Source organism: Oreochromis niloticus, linkage group LG18, assembly GCF_001858045.2.
Source record: "Oreochromis niloticus isolate F11D_XX linkage group LG18, O_niloticus_UMD_NMBU, whole genome shotgun sequence".
Classification (NCBI taxonomy): domain Eukaryota; kingdom Metazoa; phylum Chordata; class Actinopteri; order Cichliformes; family Cichlidae; genus Oreochromis; species Oreochromis niloticus.
In genome coordinates, this window is record NC_031982.2 from 16,717,845 (window position 1) to 16,744,991 (window position 27,147).

At 40.9% G+C, this 27,147-nt stretch overlaps 1 protein-coding gene across 9 annotated transcripts in view; it reads left to right on the forward strand.

Moving 5' to 3' along the window:
• The window catches only part of kmt2cb (lysine (K)-specific methyltransferase 2Cb), a 78,591-nt gene that overhangs the window by 35,019 nt on the left and 16,425 nt on the right, over nucleotides 1-27,147 (forward strand). For 4 of the 9 annotated variants that reach the window (XM_025900646.1, XM_019347970.2, XM_019347971.2 and 1 more), the window contains 27 exons: nucleotides 215-390; nucleotides 573-925; nucleotides 4,378-4,455; nucleotides 4,668-5,383; nucleotides 6,739-6,861; nucleotides 11,541-11,657; nucleotides 11,810-11,914; nucleotides 13,257-13,361; nucleotides 13,452-13,633; nucleotides 14,025-14,189; nucleotides 14,290-14,396; nucleotides 14,514-14,585; nucleotides 14,712-14,924; nucleotides 15,959-16,078; nucleotides 16,295-16,420; nucleotides 16,517-16,647; nucleotides 17,617-17,809; nucleotides 19,557-19,649; nucleotides 19,926-19,973; nucleotides 21,013-21,153; nucleotides 21,691-21,723; nucleotides 21,966-22,112; nucleotides 22,204-22,345; nucleotides 22,448-22,683; nucleotides 22,892-22,965; nucleotides 24,038-24,235; nucleotides 24,471-26,465. In XM_025900646.1, coding sequence (XP_025756431.1) covers nucleotides 215-390; nucleotides 573-925; nucleotides 4,378-4,455; nucleotides 4,668-5,383; nucleotides 6,739-6,861; nucleotides 11,541-11,657; nucleotides 11,810-11,914; nucleotides 13,257-13,361; nucleotides 13,452-13,633; nucleotides 14,025-14,189; nucleotides 14,290-14,396; nucleotides 14,514-14,585; nucleotides 14,712-14,924; nucleotides 15,959-16,078; nucleotides 16,295-16,420; nucleotides 16,517-16,647; nucleotides 17,617-17,809; nucleotides 19,557-19,649; nucleotides 19,926-19,973; nucleotides 21,013-21,153; nucleotides 21,691-21,723; nucleotides 21,966-22,112; nucleotides 22,204-22,345; nucleotides 22,448-22,683; nucleotides 22,892-22,965; nucleotides 24,038-24,235; nucleotides 24,471-26,465 — 6,189 coding nt within the window. The remainder of the gene's footprint in view (nucleotides 1-214; nucleotides 391-572; nucleotides 926-4,377; nucleotides 4,456-4,667; nucleotides 5,384-6,738; nucleotides 6,862-11,540; nucleotides 11,658-11,809; nucleotides 11,915-13,256; nucleotides 13,362-13,451; nucleotides 13,634-14,024; nucleotides 14,190-14,289; nucleotides 14,397-14,513; nucleotides 14,586-14,711; nucleotides 14,925-15,958; nucleotides 16,079-16,294; nucleotides 16,421-16,516; nucleotides 16,648-17,616; nucleotides 17,810-19,556; nucleotides 19,650-19,925; nucleotides 19,974-21,012; nucleotides 21,154-21,690; nucleotides 21,724-21,965; nucleotides 22,113-22,203; nucleotides 22,346-22,447; nucleotides 22,684-22,891; nucleotides 22,966-24,037; nucleotides 24,236-24,470; nucleotides 26,466-27,147) is intronic. The other 5 variants (XM_019347974.2, XM_019347972.2, XM_019347973.2 and 2 more) reach the window with 5 other exon arrangements.

Here is a 27,147-nt window from a genome sequence, read left to right on the forward strand (position 1 = left end):
CTGTCTCCTGGTCTGCCTTTAGATTTTACGTTATATAAGTCTTTATATACTCACACAGAGATTTTTATATGTTTACACTGAACTCTTGGTCTATACAGGTTTCATGCTTGGTTCCCACTCCATGATTGAAATGTCTAATCGGTATAGCAGAAGCACTGAATTCATACTACACTGAGCCTGAATGCTCTTGATGTCATGTTCATTTTCTCCGCAGAACTGCAGAGTTTGCCTCCAATGTGGAACGCGAACTGGTGGGCAATGGCACCACACCAGCCTGCTGTGTGAGAACTGTGTCCAAAATCAGGACCCTGCTCTGTGCTGTCCTATGTGTTCCTGCATTTTGGACCCTGAGCACCATAAAGACTTAGTATTCTGCCACACTTGTAAAAGGTAAGGGACTTGTGTTTAACTGTAATACCTCACATGCAGTGCTTCTTTTTAATCCTTATTTATAATGGTCTACACTGCTCTTTCATGGTAACATGATGAAACACTTGGATAGCATACTAATAGTTCAAATTTTAGGATTACCCCATTGGACAGTCTCTTAAATTCCTTTGCACTCCTTTCAGATGGCTACACCTGGAGTGTGAGCGTCAGAACTCAGGCCAAGCAGAAATCCACCCCAGAGAGGACTATGTTTGTTCCAACTGCAGGTCTCCTGCTGCAGAGCAGGCGCTACATCCAGAGGATATGGACACCGGCCCAGAGCTCAGCCCTCAGCCAGCCTCCATGCACACAAACTCTGAGACTGGCCTACAGCTGGCTCAAAAGCACACAGACCTAGAACTTGGCAATCAGCTGCCTCCTGAAATGCACAAAGACCCAAAACCGGAATTACTTTCTGTTCCATTGCACTCGGATCCAGAGCCTCTACAGGCTACTGTCCAGGAGGAGAAGCTGGCCACATCAGACACGAAGCCTGGTAGGTCTTTGTTCCAGGTTAGATTATACACAGATTACACTAAGATCCTTTCACCTTGTCTTTTGATATCTTCAAATCTTTTATTTTCATCTGTGCTCAAGTGTATCCCTCATAAGAATCTAATCTGTTTATCACCTTGTTAATCATATTGTGTTATTGCAAGGACAACGAAAGTTATTCTTTTGATTATATGAAATAGCAAACACCTAGGTTATATGATTAAATATGAAAGACTGTATTTGTCTTTGTAGTTGAGGATTCATTGACTCAGCCTCTAGCCACGCAGAAGTAGTTGAAAGTCTCGGCTATGAGACATCAATTTGTGCTGTAACATTAGGACTGATGAAGTTTTGAAAGTCGAGGTTGTTGCAGATGAAAATACTGAAGAGTTGTTTGGGCAAACACTAAAGAGAAGCACTCCTTCTTTTATTTGGAGGCCTTTATGAGGACTCCCAAATAAACAGATGGTGTCCTACTACCAGCAGATTAAAGCAACTCTATTGCCTTTGTAAATCTGTGTTTTGAAAATTTAAAGTACTTTGTTTCCCCATCCTGTCTCTGGGGAAGATTATATGTAAGGCCTGCCACTATTAATGAAGAACTGATCATCTGCTTTACTTCAAGGAGCACCTATTTTTTCCAAATATTGCTAGCGTGCATCAAAATTTAACATAAAACATTTCTACTTGAGACAGAACTTGGCACCAAGTTGACAAATTTTGCTTGAGCTTTAAATAAACTTTGCAGGTGACAGCCTAACTTATCAACTTGGCAGACTTGCTAGTTATTCTTCACTGGGGGGAAAAAAGTAGCCCAGTTACCTTGTGGTTTTCAGAAGTAGGTTATGTTGTAATGATGCACAGCAAGCTGCCTCAGCCATGCTGGATTCAAACTATGGCCTTTGATTTAAGTTCCTATGTTAATAGAAACCACTTAGGACATAGAAAGAAGTGCTTGTATGTATGGGCGTGAATGGGTAAATAAGGTAAGTTGTGCAAAGCAGTTTGAGTGCTCAGGGTAGAAAAGCGTTATAAAAGAACCATTCCATTTACCATTTGTATTTTAACTGTACCTCTGTAAGAACTTGCTAAATTTTTCAACTGATTACATGTTGTTTTCAAGTCAACACAGTAACGCCATGGTTAGCACTGTTACCTCACAACAAGCAGGTCCTGGTTTCAAGTCCACAATCTTTGGAGTTTGGATTTTCTTGCCTTGTCTGTGTGGGTTCTCTACGGGTCCTCTGGCTTCCTCCCATAGTCTAGAAGATGTAGTTATTGGGGTTAGGTTAATTGGTGATCCTAAATTCCCCATATTTGTGAATGTGTGTGCGAATGGTTGTCTCCCTGCGACTGGTGTTCTGTCCAGGGTGTTCTCTGTCTCTTGTCCTTTGGCATCTGGGACAGGTTCCAGCCCCCACACGAGCAATGATTAGATAAGTGGAATGGATGTTTTCAAGGCATAACAATCAAAGAGTTTTAGTACTGAACTTCAATTCAAACTTCTACTTAAGACTTGATGTGCACACCAGTTTTCTAAGGACATCCTGAAGCTGAAGCATCATTTATGTAATAATAAAATTGAACTGCATCTGACTGTTCTTCCTGGTAGTTCCATTGTTTGTATTGCATTTTGGTGCAAGCTTTATTGCCACTTTACGTTGCACAGTGTTGGAATGCTTGCATGAAGCTCAGAGCTGCATCTCAATTCTGGTGCCTGTGAGATTTGCCAGCACTGGAGTGCAATATCAGTGAAATATATGGTTAGCTGGGGTTGCCAGTGGCAGCTCTGCTGCCCACTCTTGTCTAAGCAGCAGACTCCACTGATGAGAGGATGGAGCGCAGTAGCATGATGGTGATATCGCTGATCCCCTGACTGCTAACCTGCCTTTGAGCTATGCTGGCTCATTCATTCATTATTGCTCACACAGCTTGGCCACACTGCTCACCATATAAATGTTCTCTCATTTTACTTTTCCTGTAGCTATGCACTGTTTCATCACTGGATTTAGCTGGTGAGGCAGTGAGCTACCCGTTGTGTTTTTTAAAGACATGTGGAGTGAACTTGTTATATTGTCTATTCATTTTTAATTGTTAACTTTTTAAAGTTAACAGTAAACACAAAACAGTATCATTCCTACACTTCTCTTAACACATCATAGCCCTTTTACTTAAAAGATAGTGTTTGGGGTTAAAGGCTCTGAAATCAGGTGAACTGAGCAGTTATAATTTTTCACTTGGTATTAATAGGACACTTTAAAAAAAGAACTAAACTGTACTTAATTTATGCTCTTTTTTTTTCCTACTTTTTCCTTTTTTTTTTAATATGTGATGATGACTATGCTGCCAGCTGCCCACTCATGTAATGCAATTAAAGTCATTAACTGGAGCTGTTCATCACCTGCCAGGATTCACCACCCCTCAGGGTTTAACAACAGGCTTACAGTGACTTAACTGACAGATGCTGTTAGATCCATTCTGTGAATGCAGGCGAGGCCTGACTTAAGGCCTTTACTGCATTAATCAGAGCTGCGTGTTTATCTAAACCATCACCTTATTCACTGTAGGAGATATAGGAAGTAGGGTGTTAATATGAATGTGAATGCGTGTTCAGCTTGGTCAATAGCTGATGGCTGGAGATGGTTGGAGGCCCATCTCTCTAATTGACTCTCTGGCATCAGCACCGGATGAGCACCTGCAAGCTGCACAGTCATGAGCCCAGAGCACACAGACCCTGGGATGTTGGTTGTCATGGTTACTCCCTTCCCTGGCAGAGATGCGTAGCAGGTGCATGTGTGTGTCAGGATCAGTATGACATGGGAACTTGTGGATTGAAATGGTGGGCGCCTCCTTAAGACTAGGCTATCTGTACTGTCAGAGGGTGTCTGGCAGAATACTGGCTCGATGTTTGGATTCTTGATAGCCAGCAATGACTAGTTCTATTCATACCAGACTAGTCAAATGCATTGCTGTCTCTGCTATAAAACCAAAGAGAGTACACATTACAAAACCAAAGAGATGAGAGAAAACAGGAGAGTCTAGATTAATACCAAAATGTACTCTGTGATACAAGCTTCCCTCGTGGTTTTTTTAAACTGTGACCACTTGTTACTCAAAATCAACTCTTCTGACACACTTCTCACAGTGCTTTCACAAGTGAAAGAAAGTGATATTTGTGTCATTGTCTCAGGAAGCTATATCATTGTTTAGTTCTGCTTGTTTTTACCAACTGATTTGAGATTTTGAGAGTGTTTTTAGAATTAGTGGAAGCATGATCTTTAGAGAATTGTCTTCTTGCTGGGTTTCCAAATCCATCCTGTGCATATGGGCTGCTTTCTTTATTCTTTAGCCACTTTAACTTTGTTCACAATATCTCCAGAGTCTTATCCTTGCTTTTCATAAAGTGATGTATATTTTATACCTAATCTTGTTAATATTGAATCTGTCTTTTAGAAATCTCTGTGGGAGCAGTCATAGTAGAGAGGCAGGTTACTGAACCTTCTGTCAAAATTCCAGCAGAAATCAAACCAGGTTTGTACAGGCAGCTTATTTATTTACCACTTTATCTGCGCAGTGAAAACTCATATTGATTTGTATCTAAATAGTTTTTATTAAGTTTTGCTTAACTGCAATGCTTATGGTTTATTATCAAAGAGAAAATAATGTGACAATGTTTTTTTTTTAGATGCAGATTCTCTATCAAATCTAAATCTTTGTCATTAATAACCTAATTTCTTCTTCAGAAACAAAACCAGCAGTAAGAGCCCAGCTTGCATCTACAGAGAGTCCTGCGTGTTCAGTGACTCTGAGCCAGGAGTCTATTCCAGCCCAACACTCTACAGAGGGACTACAGACACAGGACACCACAATACAAATCAAACCAGCAAATACTGAGGCCTGCCCTGAGCAGGGCATGGTCAACCCCAGCACAAAGGATTTTAAGGCCATCATCTCAACCACCAAAGAACCAGGTACTGCATCAGTACCCTTCACGGACCAACCGATGGTAGTCTCACTACCCCAGCCTTCAAATATGGATGTAGTCAGGGGTTCTTTCCTGGAAACTAGTCCAAAAGAACTTAACAGTGATAGGAGAGAGGGTATTTTTCACAGAAACCTGGCAGAGACTGTTAAGCCTTCCGCTTCTACATCAGAAGAGATGGACACTACACCGGAGAAGCCAAGTGTGCCATTTCCCAGTTTGTCTTTAGAGGAGAAACCCCTTAAAACAACAGTGGAAAGGCTAGCTGAAATGGTTTCTTCACCTTCCCACTCCTCCCCTCTGGCCCGAGGGACATCTCCCAGAGAACTAACTCAGACCCAGATTCTAACGTCAATGAGTGACCACAGCAGTCTAATGCCCACCACCACCCTCATAGCATTCACCCCCAAAATTGGGATGGGTAAGCCAGCCATCACCAAGAGGAAGTTTTCTCCTGGGAGACCACGAGTGAAACAGGTAGGAACCTGAACATCATGTCACAGCGACTGTTGATTTTTCTGTCCCTGTCTGTCTGATTCTATGATGTTCCCTGTCCCACTAATAAACCAGATCAATGTAGGTTAGCAACTGGTGCTTGTTTCTTGTGCACTCCTAAATCTATGTGGGTTGGTGTCCTGTGTGTCCTGTGGGTTTATGAAATTAGATTATGTTGGGATGAAAGAGCTGAAGAAAATTGTGGGGTTACGCATATGTTTTTCAATGAAATTTTAGAACACCACAGTGAATGATACTCTATCCGCTCCTTGCACTCTCTTTACATTAATGTGCACCACAAGATTAGTCACTGTGTTTATGTAAATCTGAGTTGAGTGTGTATTATTTTCTAAAGGAGTTGCAATTTTAGAGCTAAATCACATTTTCCTGATTGCCCTCGCTATATTCCACCTTTGGTATAGCAATTAGTCTCCCTGTTCATCTCATGTCCATGTTGCAAACATCTGTCACTGTCCTATTGAGGATGAGCTTTCATCAAATCACAGATTGCAGTGACCCTTGCCATTATCACATCCTATTTATCTCATTATTACACCATCAGTGACATTGAGTGACTTGTGGCTATTAAAAAAAAACATTTAATCTTATAATATTAGTGTTTAGAGTTTATAATGTAAACTGAAAGGTGACAGTCAGCAAAATTAATTACACTCATGACTGTAATACATTGTAAATAATGCCAGTGAGGGCAGACTAACTCAGTTGGCACCGTTTCTTTCTACATAGATCAAATTTCTAAAATCAACATATAAATCCAACTGATTTCTTACACAAGGCCAGAGGAAATCTCTTCCAAAAAAAATGTTGCTTTTCTCTTTAGCATGCTTTTATCTGATGCACTCGTCTACTGAGGTACTGACGCAGTGCCCCTGTTTTGTCAACATGCCAAACATACTCAGTTGTCATGGCAAGAGGTAACAGGGCCTCCTTTCCTGCTTCATGGTGCCCTGATACCCCTGGCAAATTCTGCTGCTTGAAAAGCAACTAACACAGTGATGCTCTCCAAAGATACTTCTTAAGTTCATGTGCATGAAAGGGTTCGCTTTAACAGAGAATGCAACCTAATAACTCATCCTCTTTCTAGTCTGGCATATCAGATGCTCTCTTGTACCTCTGCACAGTTTGGGTGTGTATTGAGTGATTCCCAAATGGCTACAGTAGGAGCTCACTACATTTCTCTAACATCTTTCTTTGTATGTTTTGTTTCTTTGCTGGCTTGGTTTTTAAGTTGCTGCATTTTTTTTCTTTTACTTTTGTCGCCCTCCTCCCTCCCTCTCTCCCTCTCTCACTTTCTCACCCACCCCTCCTTACCTTAGGGTGCATGGAGTCCCCATAGCAGTGTGAGCTCACCCTTGTCCTGGTCACCAGACCAGCCAGAGGGTTGGGACGTCCTAAAGACCAGGCAGTCCTCTGGCAGTCCCGGCTGGAGCATCAGAGTGGTAAATACCATGGCTCACCAGAGACGGCAGGGCAGCAGCTGCCCTCTGTTAGCCCTCTGTTTGCCAAAGTGACGCGCACTCCCTGAGTGTTCCTGAATGTCACTAATGTGTACTGAAGCCAACAACAACAGTTACCGTAATCTTAAAGTGAGAGGAGTAGTCACATACCAATGACTAAACTAATGATGTTTTTAGGGTGAAAGTGAAATATTACTCAGTACGAACAAGATAATTTTGTGCTTTTACAGATTGGAATTGCGTAATCAAGGGTATGGTATAGTGCTGAAAAGGATTTTATTTTTATTTTTTATTTATTCTGGTTCCAAGCCGAAATTCATGATGTGCAATACCGTTCTCGAGCAGCCTCTTCATTTCTTTATATTTTGCCAGACTTTTTTATTGTTTTTTGGTCATGAACTATATTTCTCCAGCCTTTGTGATTTTCTTTTAAACTTTTCTTTGAACATTGGCTGATTTTTTTCACTTATTTTCAGTCTAGTGCTTGTACCTGACCATTTCCATATGTTTTTGTTTATTAAGCCACTTAACACTGACCTATGAATCATTCAGGTATTTTAAAAAGGCACTGGTTCATGGGATGAACCAGTGTTGTATGCCCACAGCAGACAATTTAGCAAAGAATCAAATTTAAATTGTGTCTTGTATCTTAAATTGTATTTGTCAAAGATGACAGGTTTTCGGGCATATTTTTGCACCAACAAAATGATTTAGCTTTTAGCTAAAATCTTTGCATATCTTGCATTGTATGCAGTGTGTCCTTAAAAACACATTTGAGGAAACTGGTTGAGTGGAGAACAAAAGGAAAGTGACAAGGCAAAGGAAGTTTCTACAGTACGGGAACAATATGTCAAAGCTGTGTTCTTAGGAAATTTTGGGGGGGGGAGGGGGTCAGCGTGGCACTGTACCTGAAGAGATGCATCTTGCCGTTCAGTTGATCAATATACTGTTCACTCAAGTCTCATCAGAAATGGTCTCAGTGGAAGGATGATAACAAACCATTTATAAGGAAGGGAAACTGGGACACAATGTTACACAAGAACTGAACTAAATATCAGCTGTAATAGGTCTGATGGAGTGATAAAACCAAATTTGAAGTTTTTGGTTTAGATCATTGTCAGTATGATTGGAGGAGGTCAGGAGAGCTGTTTTTTAGATGGCTATGGACAATCACTGTTTTACCAGTAAGTGTCCATAGCCATCTAAGAAACATGGAGGCTCTGCCATGGCCATTTTCCTTGTTAAATATAAAGAAATGGGGGTGGCTGAAGACTTTTGCACAGTACTGTAGCTCTCAGCGCTGTATCTATGAGAAGCGCTGTGTAGTGCAGGGACCCCTATTATCTTAGCGGAACCGATCAATTAATAGCACACAGGACAAACAATGTGGTACACAACATTTTATAAAACTTAAAATGTAACACAAATAACTCAAACTTTTCTAAATGCTGGGTACTGTTAGCAGACTGTAATGCTATTTTGCACGTTAATTTTGGAAGGGCTCAATTGCCGCATTGAATTTAAGAACAGAAAATACATTTTAAGTGGAGGATACAGAAAACACCAACTAGAGGTGCACCGCAAGAATTTAATGTCACAAAAGGAGCTGTGTCTACTGGTTTGTTGTCTCTGGTTACATTGCTTCTGTATAGTTTGCTTTCTGTGTTCAAGTTGAACCTTGTTTATGTAGATACTCGCAACACAGCAAAAAGCCGTTAAGCAGGTGAAAGTGACGGTAATGCATTACTCAAGGCTTTTTATTTGCCAGCAGCTGTATAATCCTGGGTGAAGGAGGAAAAAAACAAAGAACAAATGCACTTGGATTCAAAGCTGGAGACAAACAACATTTGAAGTGGATATACATTTGCAGAATAAAGACAGTGGCTAAAACTTGTTGCAAAAATAATTTAGAGTAATACCAACAATGCATAACTGTTAAATGCTCTTATTTATGCTATTGTAATACAAATAAGTTGTATTTTTTGTTGTTGTCACTGTATTGTACCACTAAAACTATTCCTGGCACATGTTTAATGTAACTGGAAAACTGGACATTCTTGTTGTAATTGATAGATCATGGGAGTACACTATTTGCAGCAATACGCGCTATTTAACAGGGCTCCACTTACGCCCCAGAGATAATTATAGTTAGATGGTTAGGGTTAGACATAAATGTCACAATCAGCCAATCAGAAATGCAGTAGGAGCAGACCTTTGCAGAATACAGGTGTGGAAAAATATGTGTGAGTGTGAGAGAGAAACCTCAAAACAGTTAAAAAATGTTATAGGGCATTGGGCCCTATAACATAGCAAGGTTTGACACATTTAGCATGTTCGTTTTGTTTTTGTTTTTTTAATTATCTGACTAGAAGTATTGTTTTACTGTTTGCAGAAAATCTACCTACATTTCGTTCTTGGTGTTAATTTCAGACCTTACGCAGAGCAATCTAGAAAGTGTTTTTTTTCCTCTCAAGAAATACTTGATGAACCCATCTGTTTAGCAACATCAGTCTAAAAGCAAACTTCAAACCATCAGAGCAACATACCGTACAGTACAGTGCTTGGTGAAGAGGAAAAACCAGCCGCAGTCAGGGGTTTCAAAAGCTATCACGTGAAAAAAAAAAAAAAAAAAAGCTATCACGTGGAGATTTTATCCAGTTGGGTCAGTCAAGTATTTTACATTTATTCGCCAGTTCATATAGGTATTTTTTTTTTTCCCCCCATCCTTCAGAGCCATGTCTTACTTGCTTACTTGCTTGTAGACAAACATCTTGCTCTCATGTTGATGTTTAGTTTCTGTTAACCAATTTCCACTGGCTCAATGGCCAGGCTACTGTTGTGGAGGACCTTGTATCGTAGCTTCTTCCCAAGGAAGCTGCTACAGCTACCAGTGAAGGTCCTGTCTTGGCAATACGGTGTAAGCTAAAGGGTTCATCTGCTGCTATGCTGAGCTCACCAATGCTAGAGGGCAGAATAAGAGCTACCATTTGCACTGAGGGATCATGTGCCTTTATTGGCTAGGTGGTTAGACTTTCATTAGACAATTCCTGGCACCTTGTAAAGAATACCAAAGTAAACCGTGCAGGCTGTCAATAAAAACAAGTCTCTTATGTTATGCCTAATGCCACTTTTATGCTCACCGCTTCCCCCCTTGATGTCACATCCGCTGGCGCGTGCGGCTATTTTGGCAGCGCTTTGGCTGGTTGTGCACCTCTTGATTTTTGTAAGCTAAAGCATTGTGTTGCTGTCACCATATCTGGGTTAAAGGCACAAGTATACAATTGTGTCTGTCTTTATCCTATTGTAATCATATCAGTACAGAAGCTCAGAGGTTCACAGATTATACAAAGAGAGAAAGTACAGCAGTTTGAAAGGTTGAGACTTGGTGGAAAAATTTTCAGGTACAGTCACAAAGCTTAAAGCTAGTCAAGATGGATTCTCTTGTGATTGTGATCATAGTCTGATGAGAATCCAGGTGCCTTGCACCTGCCTTGTTGCACAGTAGCTCTAAGTGTTACATTTAACCAAACGGTGAGCTGTGGGCAGGGCAATGAGACCACAAAACGGTCACCACAGATACATCTAAGTTACATGAGAGCAAATATAACAGATTTTTAGATCAAGATATTTAAATAAAATAGTTTAAAAAAAAAAGCTTTATAGATAATCTTGGTGAGAGGAGGAACAAAAAGCTGAATATCAGCTCAGATAATTGACTGATCCTTGCATTGAGTGTTCCATTTCCTCTTTGTCAGCAATGCACTAATGTGTTCTCTGTGTTGTACTTAAACCCATTCAAGTAGCTGTATTTATTAAAGTACATTTTTCCTCTCAGATTTTGACTCTGTGAGAAGTCTAAGCCAGTTTGTTGCCATGGTGATAGCCATTACTCTTAGCAATACTGGGTAAGGGTTAATTTGTACTCTCTGGTAGGGGGTGTAACTCAGGTTAAATACCATCATACAGTGCGCCTATTAGGAGGAATATTGAATAGGCGGGACCTAAGTTTGGGATCAGGGCCAACTGTGGGATTTTAGGGGCAGGGACTGAGAAGTTCAGTTAAACATAAGTCAGGCATTCGCGATTAGGCAGAGGCCTGCTGTCAGAAAGGTGCCAAAGGCAGAGTGGGATTCTGTATTGTTTTAACAGCAGTTCATAGGCCTCTTTCACTTTCTCACATGCTGGTTGTCTGGGAGAAATTGAAGTGTACCTCTGAAATAACAGTCATTTCCATGAATTATCAAAATGTCAAGAACCAGGTTGATTTTTTTTTTCATCATATCGAGCACTTGCGTGATAGTCAAATGTTACATATTTCGAAATGTAGTTTTGACCCTTTAAAAAAAACCTGACAGTTCCTTTAAAAACCACATTAAAGCCAAGTATTACTAACAGACTGCAATTGGTAAATTACTCATCATGCAGTCTGTACTTTCAGTAGTAGCTTGCATCCATATAAACAATGCCCCAGAAAATCATTACCTCTCTGGGCAGTAAAAAAGATCCACGTAACATATCAGAGGGTAAAAGAAACCTTTAAATCTCTGGCTACCGATCAATTGCGAAAGCAAGTGTAAAACCAACTTTGGCGCTTTTGCCTGCCTGCTTTAGTTTGTGTTAGTCATTTTCAGAGCTTATATTTTTGATCTTTTTATCTACAGGGGCGAGGCTCAGGCTTTCCCGGAAGGAGGCGGCCAAGAGGGGCTGGTCTGTCAGGTAGAGCAGGACGTGGCAGGGCCAGAGGGAAAAATGGAGTGAGTCCCAGCATCAACCCTGGGGTATGTGCTGTTTCTGTTTGAGATATTGCACTACATTAAAATTGGTGTTAGTTTTCCCTTCAGCTATAGACCCTAATGAAATATTCCAAGCAGTGTTATCTTTGTTTGTCACACTTTGATTATTTTGTGGGGTTTTTTCTCCTTATATGCAGGTCACCACAATAGAAAACCCATACCCAATCAAGGAGGAAGAGGAGAATGCAATGCATAACACAGTGGTCATATTTTCCAGCAATGATAGTTTCACGCTAAAACAGGTGTGTTTTTTATTTATTTATGTTTACACATAAATGTTCAGACATGTTTCATTTTGAATTTCAGACCTTCAACGTGCAAAAATTCATGGGTTGCTATTCAGTCTGTGCTTAAAAAGATTTCTCCCACTGGAGATCATTAATTCCTGTGGAGATACTGCCAGCTGCCTGCAGGAAGCGCAGTCAATTATATAACACAGGATCACACTGAAATTTGATTATTTCTTACTTTCTCTACCCCAAATCATATCTGTGTGCTGATGTTTTTTGTGTGCTGTAAAGTATGAGTGATTGCTGACAGTTTCTGCAAATTTTTATCAAGACTTTGGAGTAAGCAGAAACTACAAGGTTTGTTTTATAGTACAGTAACTTTTAGACAATTTTAAGAAGACCGCTAAGGTGCTGCTTATCAGTGCAGCTATTCTACACTTAATGCAATCAGTACTGTCATTCTTGCATGCAGTCCTCTGACAAAAAAGAGACGTTGTGGAAAAAATGGAAAAATAAATATGATGAAGTGTGAATGACAAGCTTAGAAAATGGTAAATGGCCTGGTTTTCATATAGTGCTTTTCTACTTTACAATCAAAGCACTTTATACAATATTTCTCATTCACCCATTCACACAAGCACTTTTTTTCTACATATAAGTGCATTCTAGCTAACATTCACACTCATTCATAGCCCAGTGAACACATCGTAGAGCAACTTGGGGTTCAGTATCTTGCCCAAGGATATTTGGCATGCAGACTGGAGCAGCCAGGGATCAACCAACCAACCATCTACTTTCCAATTAGTAGATGACTTTGTTTTTTACCTTCTGAACTACAGCCACTCCAAAATGGCTGCAGTAGGCAGTTTTCTTTTTTTTTCTTTTTTCTTTTTTTTAAATTGAGTCTCATTTCACTGTAGAGAAGATGGTTATTGTATATGTATGTTATCACATCTGTGTTCTGCACTGCAGTAGCTAAACTAAAGGAACAACAACTGCACAAACAATAACAAAAACAGCCCAAATTATGGGTTGGTCCACATATTTTGACGCTGCCCCCTGGTGACAGTAGATACCTACAACATGTAACTCTGCTAAGGACCAGCACATCACCATGCCAGTCTCGTACAACAGCTTTCTAAAAAAAAAAATATAAATACCTTTGTATGTGACAAGCAGACTTGACAAAAAGTTTGACAATAGGCAGGAATTTCTATTCTGCAAAAATGAAACTAAGCAGCTGCGGATTTTATTTGATTTCATTTGTTTTGTTTTAAGTGGTAGTGTGTTAGGGGTTTTTCTAACCCTTGCTTTGGGAAGTTGGGAAACTCACAGTGTCTTTCTTTCTTTTCAGGACATGTGCGTGGTGTGTGGGAGTTTTGGTCTTGGTGCAGAGGGCCGTCTTCTGGCCTGTGCTCAGTGCGGCCAGTGCTACCATCCATTCTGTGTCGGCATTAAGGTATAGTATGTCGCTATTGAGTTTGTACATTAGAAATGGGATTTGGCAAACTGAACTACATGCAACCGTCCCCTTGTCATTTCCCCCTAGATCACCAAGGTGGTGCTAAGCAAAGGCTGGCGCTGTCTGGAGTGTACCGTATGTGAGGCCTGTGGTCAGGCCACAGATCCTGGCCGCTTGCTGCTATGTGATGACTGTGACATTAGCTACCACACATACTGCCTGGACCCTCCACTGCAGAATGTTCCCAAGGACAGCTGGAAGTGCAAGTGGTGAGTAGCTTTATGATCATTACACCAAAATTTGCTTCAGACAGGCAGTAATTTAAATTAAAACTAAACGTTAATGTGGTAATTACTGAAAATGACTGAACATGTTTATTGTTGCAAGCAGCGCAGGCAGTTTACCATGTTTTACCCTTTCCTGTTTGTCTTGTAATGCTTACTTGCTTAAGTCTGTTTAAAAAAATTTGTACGTTATCAGATACACAAAGAAACAAGAAGTGAACTTATGGACTGTGATGGAAACAAAGAAAATATTTTCATATTAGCATCATAAAGACAATGTAGGGAGTTGAAGGGATTTTGCAGCACAGATAAAACTGTGTTATCCTTTTTCAAGTAACCTGGGTTAAATGACCTCCGTCCTTCCTGTCTCCCGCAGGTGTGTGTCCTGTACGCAGTGCGGTGCCACCACCCCAGGCCTAAGGTGTGAGTGGCAGAATAATTATACTCTGTGTGCTCCCTGTGCCAGCCTTTCAACATGCCCAATTTGCTTGGTGGACTACAGCGAAGGCACAATCATCGTGCAGTGCCGCCAGTGTGACAGGTGTGTAGTTTTTCTACAAACCTATCAGCTTGAGAGGATCAGTTTCAACTAATTTTCCAAATATAACTGGTTCTTATCGAAACCTGTTTTCTGTACGAAGGTGGTTTCATGCGTCATGTCAAAGTCTCCACTCAGAGGAAGACATAGAGAAAGCTGCAGACAGCAGCTTTGACTGCACAATGTGCCGCACTTTCAAGACCACTAAAGGTGGGAGCACCATAACTTTGCTAAACATATTTTGTTGTTTCAACAAAAATAGAAAATCAACACACCATAATTGTGACATTTGTTTGTTTTAATGGCGGCTATGTTGTGTTCCTGCAGTTGTGACCAAGATCAGAGACACCACTGAGCCACTACCAGTAACACAGATTGTCACAAAGGCTAAAGAAATTGGTAAGGTCACAACTTGTTAGAACACGAACAGAAAACAAACTATCAACTTGGGGTTTTTTGTTTTGTTTTTTTTCTTGCACAACTACAGTTTATTGACTACACAAAAACATTTTTTGGTCGTTTCAGATCTGTCAAGGACCTACACGCAGGATGGTGTTTGTTTGACAGAGTCAGGACTTTGCCAACTCCAGAGCTTATCTGCTACAGCATCACGGCGTAGGAAACCCAAACCAAAACTGAAGTTGAAGATCATTAATCAGAACAGCGTGGCAGTGCTTCAGGCTCCAGTCGACCCCCTCTCAGAGCACTCTCGTGATGAAGACATGGAGGACAACAGAGGTACATGTCTTCATAGAAGCGTTTTTATTTTCAGATGATTATCCAAGGTTTTAACCCTGTTATCACATTTTCTGCATTTATGTACTTACATACGTGTAAATATGTAGCAGACGGCCAGTGTTTTGTACATTTTTGGTTGTGTAGGATAAAAGAAAAAAAATACTAGCAGTAATGCCTAGAAAAGCCAAAGATATCATTTTAACCCCAGTGTAAAATTGCAATCGCTGCCATGTTGCCTAGCAACATGACATATTGTATTTTGATGTGAAGGCTGCTATAACATAAGCCAGAACTAGCTAGATGTGATTAATGAGTAAAGGTATAGGGAACTGTAATTGGATAAAAGGTGAATAATTGCAGATGGGATATTCAAAGCAGGGGAGTGTGGGAATGGACACAGGGGGAAGCACAAAAGTTGCTGGCTGTGTAGAGCAGCAGGAAAACCATAGCTAAACTGAGGAGAGAGTCCTGAGTGTGGAGAACTAATCTGAGCAAATACATAGTGAATTTGCACAGTAGGGTGGACAGTGGACGAGAGGGAGAGAGGCTGCAGAAGCAAATCTGGATAAAAACTATAAACTCTGACTGTAATTAATTTCTTAATTAATCGTGTTTCTTATTTTTTTGTAGCCAACTATGATGTTAATTTTTTTTTAAATGGAGGCAGTGCGCAGTTTAGCCAAACTATTATTTAGCCAAAAAGCATAGCTTTTCCCAGAGTTCCCAGAGTTAATAGTAAAAGAATTAGCATAATATTTACTTACATGTATTGAAATTCTCCCTTTTACTCAGAGTTAATAAAATGTTTTAACAGGCCATTTAGGAATGAGATTACAAAAAGGTGGAGCCTCACTGGAAATTACAGTCCTGATTAATGGGACCGGTGAACTTAATTTCAATCAGGCTAATGTTCTGCCACTGAGAGGAGTTCACAAAGAATTGACCCTGGCACTGTGCTGAGGGGCCTGGCTGGGATGTTTTCTGTTGCAAGGCTGTCACTCACCATCATTGGGCGCTCTGTCTCTCTCTCACAGAGGCGGAGCTCCTAGATTGTGAGGCAAAGTCTGACTCAAGCCTGGAGCGAGAGCCAGCAGAAGATGACTCCAAGGGGGCCGACGGCGGCAAGAAGAGGAAGAGGAAACCGTACCGGCCGGGTAGGGCACCTGATTGAAGGAGACAGCTCCTCTGAAGCGTAAAATGGTGCAGTACATGTCCGACGCTGTAGCGAAGCACTGCCATCTCACGGCCTCTCTGCCGAAAGCTGAATACAATGGACAGTCTATATTTAAAATACTGAAAATTAAGTAATCTTTATAACTGCAACGATGTTTATATGTATTATAAATATATTTCTTATAACTTCTTACAAGGCATCGGTGGGTTTATGGTCCGTCAAAGGAGCCGTCCAGGCCAAGGTCCGGGGAAGGCTAAACGAGCCCTCTGCAGGAAGGATTCTTCTGGCTCTGTATCGGAGAATCTCATTGGAAAAGATGAAGGTTTGTGCACCAGAATTGTATGTGAATCTGTATTTCAAAATAAGAGCTAACAGTAGAACTAGAAGAGAGTGGCTATACTTATTCTATTTATTACAGGCTGGCCAGAGGCACTGCCGGATACTCCTGTTGATGAGACGCCCCCCGGACCGGAAGTTCCAGAAAAAATAAAGAAACGATATCGAAAGAAGAAGACAAAACTGGAGGAGGCATTTCCAACCTACCTGCAGGTCTGTCGTCCATGATAGCGTCCACCATGACTGCAAACTAACAGCTTGTATATACTGAATTTGAATATATTGTTACATTTTTATATCACGCTAACCTTGTGGAGAAATCTGGAGTCAGTCTATTAAGGAGGAATGTATTTCATAGATTTACTTCTTGATTCTATTTTTTTGTTCTTTTTAAATTTTTTAAATTGATTTTTAATTAAAAACTAGATATAAATATTTTGTTTATTATTGTACAAATGTTCCTCTCCTGTGCAGAATGTCTGATCATGTCACGAAATGGCTATTTTAAATGTGTTTTATCTCACCCTTGGGAAGGTTGGGATTTCAAGTGCATCCAAGTACAATGCCTTGAAACCAGTTGCAGAACTACTGCGTTCACTGCCCCTTCTGTGGGCCTTTTTTATTATTATTATTTAAAGGGGAAAAGCCTAAAGATACTCATAGTAGAGGAGAGATGTGTTTGACCATACCCTTTAAACGGCTCCTATCTTAGTTGTGAATTGACAGACAAAGGCTTAACATGGATTTAACTCCAAGGCTCTGTGTCCCCAGTTAGTATCTGTCTGTCACCTTGTGTTGGCTAAAACATGGATATGTGATGCATTAAGCCACCGGCAGCTGTCAGTGCTGCTCTTTATCCCACCATGGTACAGGGGTGACGGGGGGATATTGAGTCTAACCTAAAGGTCCAACACAGAAGCTTATTTCATTAGTTATTAAGACAGCACCAGGTTGGGCTTTTAGTTTCTCAGTGCAGCAGGACAGCAGATGACTTATGGGTGTAAGTGGTTGGGGGAGGTTGGCCTGACAAGGTGAGGCCAACAGTAACCTCGCTGTTAGTTTCAAAGCTTTTCTGTTTCACTTAAGTTCTCATGGGGTTTAAATGGCTGCGGATGGTTTCCTAAGAATGGTGTCAAGAAAAATTAGGTGACACTGGCTGGTGTCCTGTGTTGTCATGTTCAGGAGGCTTTCTTTGGAAAAGACCTGCTAGACAAAAGCAAGCAGAGCAGGCAGCAGGGGGTCGAATCAGGATTACTGGAAGACGGACAAAGCCAAGTGGAGAGGAAGCATCCCACTAGCAGTTTTCTGGATCCCTCATCAGACCCTCTGCTTAGCGCATCAACAACATCCATTCCCTCCAGACCAGCAGCAGCACGTATGTATACAATTACTTTGGTTCTCCACAGTGAGAGATGTAATGATTCACTGACTCAAAGCATTGTACTGCACTAAATTTTTGATATGACCAAAGGCGGAGCATGCTCTGAACTTGGCCAGTGCTTTTAAAGAAACAATGCAGGTGTTTGGAAAGGGTAAAACAGCATATAGTCCATGTTGCATGAAGTTTTGATGAAATTTGTCTCCCTTGTCCTTACTTGGCCCCAATGAGAGTATTAACCGTTTCAGCAGAACTGAATGGGTTTGAAACATGTTTACTGAACACATGTTCAAATTGCATATCCCCCATTCATACATGACCAAAATGCTGAAGGTTAATCTCTGATAATTAGCATTCAGACTCTCGACTGCTGCTCCAACTAAAGCTAAACTAATTAAAGAATACTTCAATTCCACAAGTGAAGTCAGTACAGCAAAGTTTCAGTTTCTATTCTCTTTGCAAGCTCGCTCTACCTTGCTACACTCACTGTGTGTGTCTTGCTCTCTTGATCTTTCTCTAAATTTTTCAAAAAATGGTAAATGCCCTTCATACTGACCTCAAGGATGGCACAACCAGAAGCAAAAGTGTAATATATCCTGAATAATAACAGTGTGTTGTCAGGACTGAGTCCAAATAGAAAAGGTTTTTATCAAATAAACTGCCATAAGATTAAAGATTAGAAGTTTGCCAGTATTCTAACAGTAGTTTAATTTATTATTTAAAGCGCAGTGCAGATAGTTTGTAACTTGCACCACAGCTTTACGTTATTAGCCGCTTCCTGCACTCCAGTCAAATAGATGTGTCCAAGACTGATGACTGTAGCAGAAGTAGACTTAGATTGTGTTTGAAATCAGTCAATCCCACCATTTCACTGACAGGTGAACGGGAGTGTGGTATGATTGCTGGTTCAATTTTCAGTCTTGTTCCAGCCTGTTTAAATACCTAAACTTGATACACTCTGTCCACATATCTGGACATTTGGTAGGTTTTTAGGTTTGCAGGGAATCAAACAAAACACGCGTCTATGAAGTTCTTCACAATCAGTAATTACCTGGCTCTTGGAGAGACACATTTGATTTTTATTACTAAATTACTGTTTGGTTTGACAAATTTGTCATAAACTAGGGTTAGTTTGCTTAATAGGCTGTCATTGTGTTTAAAGGCATCATGATGACTTGGGAAGTGACAGTAATAAATACTGGATTCCTGAGTAGGTTGCAGATTTTTCTTGCCATTCAGAATGTGGTGTGCCTCATTTAAAAGAAAGAAACTCAGCAGTTTTAACAGTTCAGTGAAATAAAATGCTGGAACCTTGACAACTGTGACTTAAAAAAATTGTGATTTATTTATTTATTACATTTTTAATCCAACTTTTTAAGGAAAAAAATAGAAAATTATTAGAAGAGACAAAAAGCTAGAAGTCGAATGACTCACATCAGTCAAGGCCTTCACTGACGAAATCCATGAAATAGAAAACCTTACAGTTCATATAATTAAACTTATTCTTTACCGTACATTCTTCAGAAAGATACATTTGACATGGTACATTTTGGGTTTTATTTATTTTTTTATTTGTGACATTTTTTTAATGTTTATTTTTAAGAGCAAATTCTACATGAGGCATTCAAACAGATGGTTCCAACTATCATTCATGTCCGTTCATCATCATCAATTATGATTTGTGACAGTTTGGTTTTCTTCCTTTTTTTGTTCTTTTGTTCCTTTTTTTCCCCCGCATCTACAGAGACGTCTGAGGAACCATTAGTTGATCTATCTGATGTTCTGAACACTGATGCAGACATCTTGGGAATGCTCGGAAAGCCAAGCAATGACTCTGGTGCGTTATGTATCTCACAGGCAGTCACAGTGGCAAGATTTTATTAATAGTCACCTGGCCGTGGGTATATAAAATCGTTTCACTCCTCAATTAGAAATTTCCCCAGACAGAAACAATCTTTTGCTTTTTTAATATCACAATATTTTTTGTTTGTTCACCTTTTTGTTTTCTTTTTTTGTTTGCATCATCTAAAGTGTGTTGTGCTTATGCTGTCTTCACTATTTTTTTTTATTTTTTTTCCCCCCACTCATTTGATCTGGTTTTGGGTTCTTGTAGGTCTTGATTTTTGCCCCTTCCAGGTTGACAGCTCACCTCCTCCTTTTGGTAAGGGTGCTCTGGCCTACTAATCCCTTGCTCTAGTGCATTCTCCCCCTTTTACAGTGTCTGTGTGTCTCTATTTAAGTGTGCATGTATACAAGCTGCATCACACCAACCTTTTCTCAACCATTTCAGATTGTTTTAACACTCATGAACTGCTTAGTGCTTACCTAACACAGTGCACGGTATTCACTCAAGCGCCTATGGTGTGCGGGTCTTTGTTTGTGAACCTCCTATACCCTAACGCAAGTTCTTATCTGCCTAATCGAAAATGTCTCCAAGATAGCAGAGAAACAAATTGGCAAGGACATCCTAGTATTCAAGAAATGAGCAGTTTAGAACAAGAGGCCTTGGCAAATGTCCTTCCAATTCCCGAAGAAGGTGAAATCCTCAGTTCTCATTCCTGTGGCTTTATGGCAGAAAGCATCTGCAGTTCATGTCCTTCATTCTTTGGAAGAAGAAAAAGAAATACTTTATTTGTCTGAAATGTTCTAAGGGCTTATATAATTTAGTTTTCGTACTGCTGTTGCCAACCAATGTTTGCAACCATCCTTGTATTGGTATTTCGTTTTGTGTAGAAGAAATTATTGAAATAATTTAAAGTGTCAGACATTAGTTGGACAGAAGTGTGTTATGTTGGTAGTCGTGCTTTGATAAATTCTTATGTAATTCAAATTGAAAGAAATGTTTCAAAAGAAGCTCCATGGCTTTCTTTTAAAAAGAAATGTCTTAAATGGAAGGCTAATGTAGGGGTTAGAACAGTATTTTCCTTCAGACTTTTGTGTATTTTTAATCAGAATTAGTCTGACCTGTCTGAACTTTCACAGATCCTAAAACATTCCTTTAAAACAATCCAGGAACCCCAAGGAGCTGTAATCATATAGTCTTTGGTCTTGGTTGTATTCCACAGGCTGTTATGACAATAAACATGTTCTCACTTCAGTTCTATATTTCTGATCTTACTCAGTATTTTGTTGGTTGCTGTGTATGTGTGCACGTGTGTCTGTGTTATGATTTGTTTTTGCATGACTGTGTGTTTCCACAGCTGGTCTGGACATTGGGCCCCTGGCAGACAGTTCCTCAGTGGCGCCCCAGTCTCAGGCAGGCCGGAGGACACCTCGAACCCTCTCAGAGGAACCCCTGGACGGCATTCTCAGCCCAGAGCTGGACAAAATGGTTACTGATGGTCAGTGTGGGAGACCAGGCATCCATGTTTAGCCACAGTTCTAACACGGGAACTTCCCACAGGGATTAGGAACCATTGTTGGTTGTTGCTTTTGGTTTTAGTTCATTGTGATTCGGTTTAACAACACGCAAGAAATTCTGTGATACAGGCACCGATGACGAAGTCCAGGCATTGTTAGGGATTTAGGAAAACAAGACGTCCTGTGTGAACTTGAAATGAAGAGCCCCAATGGGGAGGCCAAGGTTAACATTTTGTTCTTGATTTTGGGTCACACAGTTTCCATCAAAGGTGAAGTAAAACAGCTGTAATGTTGTTGTAACCATCAGCTAACTAATTATTCAATATTTATCAGGCATTTTAGTACATTGGGAGAGCAGAGAACATATCAAACGTTAGTTCTGTGGAAAGTTTCTGTGCATTAGACCCATCTTCTTATTCTCCTGCTGTTTAGTAGAAGTTTGCTTTGCAACTTTAAGACCCTTTGCTTTGGAACTTCAAAATGAATAATAATCTGTTTTTGTTGATTCTTTCTTTCAGAATCAATTCTCAGCAAACTTTACAAAATTCCAGGTTTGTAATTTTTATCCTTCTTGTGAAAACATAAGTTTGGTCCAGTGATTTCCCACCCAGCATAACTGACCTCTAAACTTATTATCAAGTGTTCTAACCAATTTGACAAATATAATGTTATAAAGATTAGTATGATAAATGTTCTGGTTGCTTTTAAAGTCGTAATGGATTGTTCTCTGACATCGTATTTTACTATATTTCATACACACATACGTTAACACTGAGCTGTCAAACTTTTTCAGAGCTGGAAGGAAAGGATGTGGAAGATCTCTTCACAGCAGTCCTGAGCCCCAGCACGAGCCAACCACCTCCACCACAGGTGCCTCACCCCCAGGGTCCAGGGCCCCTCCCTGCCACACCTGGCACTAGCATGCCTCACCCCAATGCAGGTACATCCATTAGTCACTTTGCCCTGATCAAAGAAAATTACAATATGTTTTAAAATCTGCATCTACTTCACGTTGCAAATCTTGTGTTCAGGGAATCCCATGTTTCCAAGGATGCCAATGATTAATGGTATGATGGGACCAAACCAACGCTTCCCTACAAATCATGGAGCAGGGCCCTGCATCCCAGAAAATTTTTCTCCCCTCAACCGTATGCCTTTCACTGACAATCCGAGGTAAAGTCCTGCTTCCCTTTTAACTGTTAATGCATTTTTCTTTTCTTCACTCAGCAAAATCAGCAAAGTATAACTTTGGAGCTTCTGTTCTTTGTGTTACAGGGAAAGAAAGTTTAATCAGATGCCTAGAGAGGCAGTTGGTCCATGGCCCACCCCTGCCCATGGCCCTGGCCCTACACCCCCTGGTTCTTTGCCCGAGGGGGACACTGAAGCCATGTCAAATGCCCAAAGGAGTACACTCAAGTGGGAAAAGGAGGAAACACTTGGAGAACTAGCCACTGTTGCTCCTGTACTATATACTAATATCAATTTCCCCAACCTTAAAGAAGAATACCCAGGTTGGTATATGGCTCTAAAGCTTGAAGCCATTTTCTCTCCTGTGTTTGTGTTTTTTATGGTCCTGTTTACATCGTCATTCCTGTTATTTCTGCTAATTTCTGGTTATTGTTTTTAATACTGACTGCATTAGGTTATACAGTACAAACCATACCTTGTATGTGCTTTGAGAGCTGTTCACTTAACAACTTTCTCCATTATTCTTCCTAGACTGGTCTACAAGAGTGAAGCAAATTGCAAAACTTTGGAGGAAAGCTAGCTCACAAGACAGGGCCCCATATGTGGTAAGATCAATGATTCAATTTTCCCATTTAGTTTCAGCTAAATCAAAGACAGTACACTTAGAACAATGCAGGACACCAAAGTAGCTGCACAGACTTACTAGTATGCAAAAGGCACACTCGTGTATCTGGCCGGTTGCCTTTTGCCAAACCAGTTTGAAACGCAGCCATTCTCAGATGAACTAATTAACAGCGGAAGTCTTGCTCAGAATTAAAGCTCCCTATTGCCTCTGTAATTAAGTTTACTAGAAGCCATTTTACCTGATAGAGGCCCCTTTCAAAGACCGAGTCTCTGCTTGGCGAGTTTAGTTTTGTTTTTTGGTTGTTTTTGTTAACACTTTACCCCTCATCTGTAAAAGCCTGATGGGATATTGTTGAATATGTTTAATATGCTAACTCGAGAATGGAGCAACGCATGATTTTCAAGTTGATACCATACATAGATGCATCTACTAAAAATTGAGTGTGAATCTTAGTAATCTCAACCTTAAGGTCAAGGTCAGACCTAAAGTTTTCTAAAAATTTTGAGAACACAATAACTCAAGAATGATATACATCGTAGACTAGTTTCAATCTCAGTGACCTCGACCTCATGGTCAGAGGTCCACTTTCTGAAAATCATGTAGGCTTTTCACATTTATGCCATAGGTGCATCTATTAGGAGGCTGAGAGGGAGCACAGGTGGCTGCCAGTATTTTTTACTTGCAATCTTGTTTTAAAACCGCAGTTGTGATACATCATCCTGGTTGAGAACTATTGAAATACCTAATTTAACAATAAGAAGTAGACCTTCATCATGCTCCATGCACAATATGTAAAGGCTATGCAACCAAAGGATTAAGCATGGCAGTCCCATCCAAAACAAATGCCTACATATCATAAAAATATTATTTTTACTGCTATAAAATAATTCTAATTCAGTATTGCATACTATTGTTTGTAATAGTGTAAGTATATATTACAGAGAATTGGGACTACATGGATAACCTTTAATTTTTTCTATAATCTTGTGTTTATTAATTTTCTCTAATCTGTTTTTGTTTTGTTTTTCAATTGTGATTGATTTGCTGTTTAGCAAAAGGCAAGAGATAACCGAGCAGCCCTGCGCATCAACAAAGTCCAGATGTCGAATGAGACCGTGAAGAGGCACCATCCACAGCAACAGCCCCCTGAGGTGTTTGATCCCAACATACCACTAGACACAGATCTCCTGTTTAAAGACCCTTTGAAACCAAAAGAGTCAGAGCATGAACAAGAGTGGAAGTTTAGACAGGTAAGAGTGTATGCAATGAAGTCAGTCAGTCGAATGCAGCGGCAGGTCCACTTTATATTAAGACAGCTAAGAAGTGGTGGTTTAGTAAAACACCCCCTAAAGAACTACACTATCCTCCACATTAACCCTGATGACATTGGTGGCTAGTAGGTCCAGCTCTTTTTTGGCATGAGACTGATAATTTATGCACCCCTTTTGTCGTCTAATGCACCTTTTCACTTTGTCCATCCAACAGCAAATGAGGCAGAAAAGCAAACAGCAAGCCAAAATTGAAGCCACTCAGAAACTGGAGCAAGTAAAGAATGAACAACTTCAACAACAACAACAGCAGCAACAGCAACAACAACAGCAAACTAGTCACTCAGAGGGAGACGCCAACAACAGTGGTAACCAAAGCCCAGCCTCCCAGCCCAGTAATGGCAGCATGTCCCCTATGCAGCAGGTCAACCAGAAAGAGAGCTTTTCCAGGACCCTGTCAGGGACACCCACTTCAGGTCCTTCAGAGGATGTGTTCTTGCGACCCCCTCCTCCCCCTCCCTCTGGGCCTTCCTCCCAACCTCAGTCTCCACAAGTTTTCTCACCAGGTTCCTCTGGTTCCAGACCATCATCTCCATGGGATCCATATGCCAAGATGGTCGGGACGCCAAGACCTCCAACTCTTGGACCAAATGCGTGTCGCAGAATGCCCATGGAATCTGGTAAATCACCCACCTCCTTGATGGAGCAGCAGGACAGAGGGAGGCCCTCTCCTGCTCATGAATCTTTTGGCTCTCCCACATCAATGACCAGTGATCCTTACGCCAAACCTCCTGACACCCCAAGGCCCACTGGTGAAGTTGACCCTTTTCTGAAGCCCATGGGTCCCCCCAGGGGCAGTCAAGCTGCTCAAGGAAGGCCTCCAATGGGTTCTCCTGGCAGAGACCCATACTCAAGGCCAATGATAAGAAATGATGCCTATCAGCGCATGACCCAGAACAGGATGATATTGTCTGACCCTTATTCAAGACCTTTACTGACACCGATACCTGGAAGCAATGAATCTGGCTCTGTCCCTCTATTTAAAACACCTATGCCCCCTCCTCAGGCTCAGGATCACTTCAACCGACCAGGCCCACATCCTACTGACAGATTCTCCCAGAATCAGCAAACTGACCCCTATGCACAGCCTCCACACACCCCAAGACCGTCAGCGAATGACAGCTTTACCAGTCCTCCCAGGATGGGCCAGCATCACCCACAGGGGCACTCCTTTGCTCAGCCACCACCAATTACTCAAATGTCAAGAAATCCTTATGCACATGCACCTTCCACTCCAAGGCCTGACCACTTCACATATGACCCTTTTGCCCAGCCTTCTGGTCCTAGCAAGCAAGCTGCTGACCCTTTCTCTCAGCCTGCAGCTAACCACCGATCCATCAATGAAGCAGGTGCTCAACCTCGACCGTTTTTTGAGCCCTATGCTCGACCCCCTGGCACCCCGCGTCCCCATGACAACTACGGTCAACCACCAAACACCCCCAGCCCATCCTCAGATCCCTACTCGCAGGCTCCAGCTACACCTCGTCCTAGTGGAATGAACCAGTTTTCTCATCAGTCTCACCCTGGACAGAGGATGTCGCCTTCCCACTCAGTGGACCCTTATGCTCAGCCACCAGGTACTCCTCGGCCATCTGTGGGGGAAAGGTTTTCTAAGTCACCAGGCAGCCTGAGGGGGTCAATGGAGCCATTTACCAGTACACCCAGAACACCAAGGCCAGTGAGTAGTGACATGTTTCCTCAGCCTGGAGTCCCAAGACCAATGCTGAATGATCCTTACAGCCATCCTCCAGGCACCCCGAGGCCTGGTCCTGATGGGCTTAACAGACAAGGGCCAAGGCAAGGACCAATGGGAAGCCAGGATCCTTTCTCCCCACCCCAAGGCCGACTTCAAGAGCCCTTCCCTCACCCAGACTTACAAACACCAAAACACCCTAGTGTTTCAGATGATGGATTTACTCAGTCACCCTCAAGAAGACCAAGTCAGACACCTGTCCATGATCCATTTGAACAAGCACCCATGACCCCTCGTCCACAGTCAGAAAAAATGGAAATGAAAGATCAGTCAGTTGTGGGTAACAATGGAGCTGGCCTTCAGGACCCAGTCCAACTGTCCAACAATCCACAAATTCCTGTTTCAGCGTCAGAGGCTCAAACTGTTGCTCTTGCTGAGTGCGATGAAAGACTCAGACAGGTACGTGAACACTGTTTGTGTTGTATTCTGAATCCTAATAATATTATTAATAGCCTGAACCAAATTGGTAAGAACAATAAGAAAACTACACATATCACTATATTTACAATATTCAGAAATTGTGTAAGTATCAGACAGATACTTTAATTTTATTCTATAACCCTGTATTTTAAAACATTTTATGATGCTGTGTAAAATGTAAAAGAAAAACAAAATTAAATGACTTTTTAATCGGTAAAACCCAATCAAGTAAAAATACTATAAAGACAACATGTCACATTTTGAAACTAAAATGTAATTTTTTTTTAAAGTGTGTAATGCACATTTCAGTCTCTTCTTAAACCCCTCCCCATCTATACTTTTATGTAATATGGGATTCTTCTTGTATACCCGATCATGTTACAAATTAAATTAATTTCCTGTGACATGTTTCCCTGTATTTTTAAGGAATTACGACATTATTTTTATAACTACTTTATTGCTTCTCCTCTTAAATTCATGAGTAAATTAGGGCAGGATCTATGATTTCTTTGAACTATTTTCAGTCTAAAAAAAAAAACAAATTAAATAATTTACATATAATTGCATGTGTTTGTTTATACTTTACAGTGTCCTCTTGAAAATAGAGGCCTATTTATAAACTATATTCAACACAACTGTCCCAGACAAAATATGGACATAC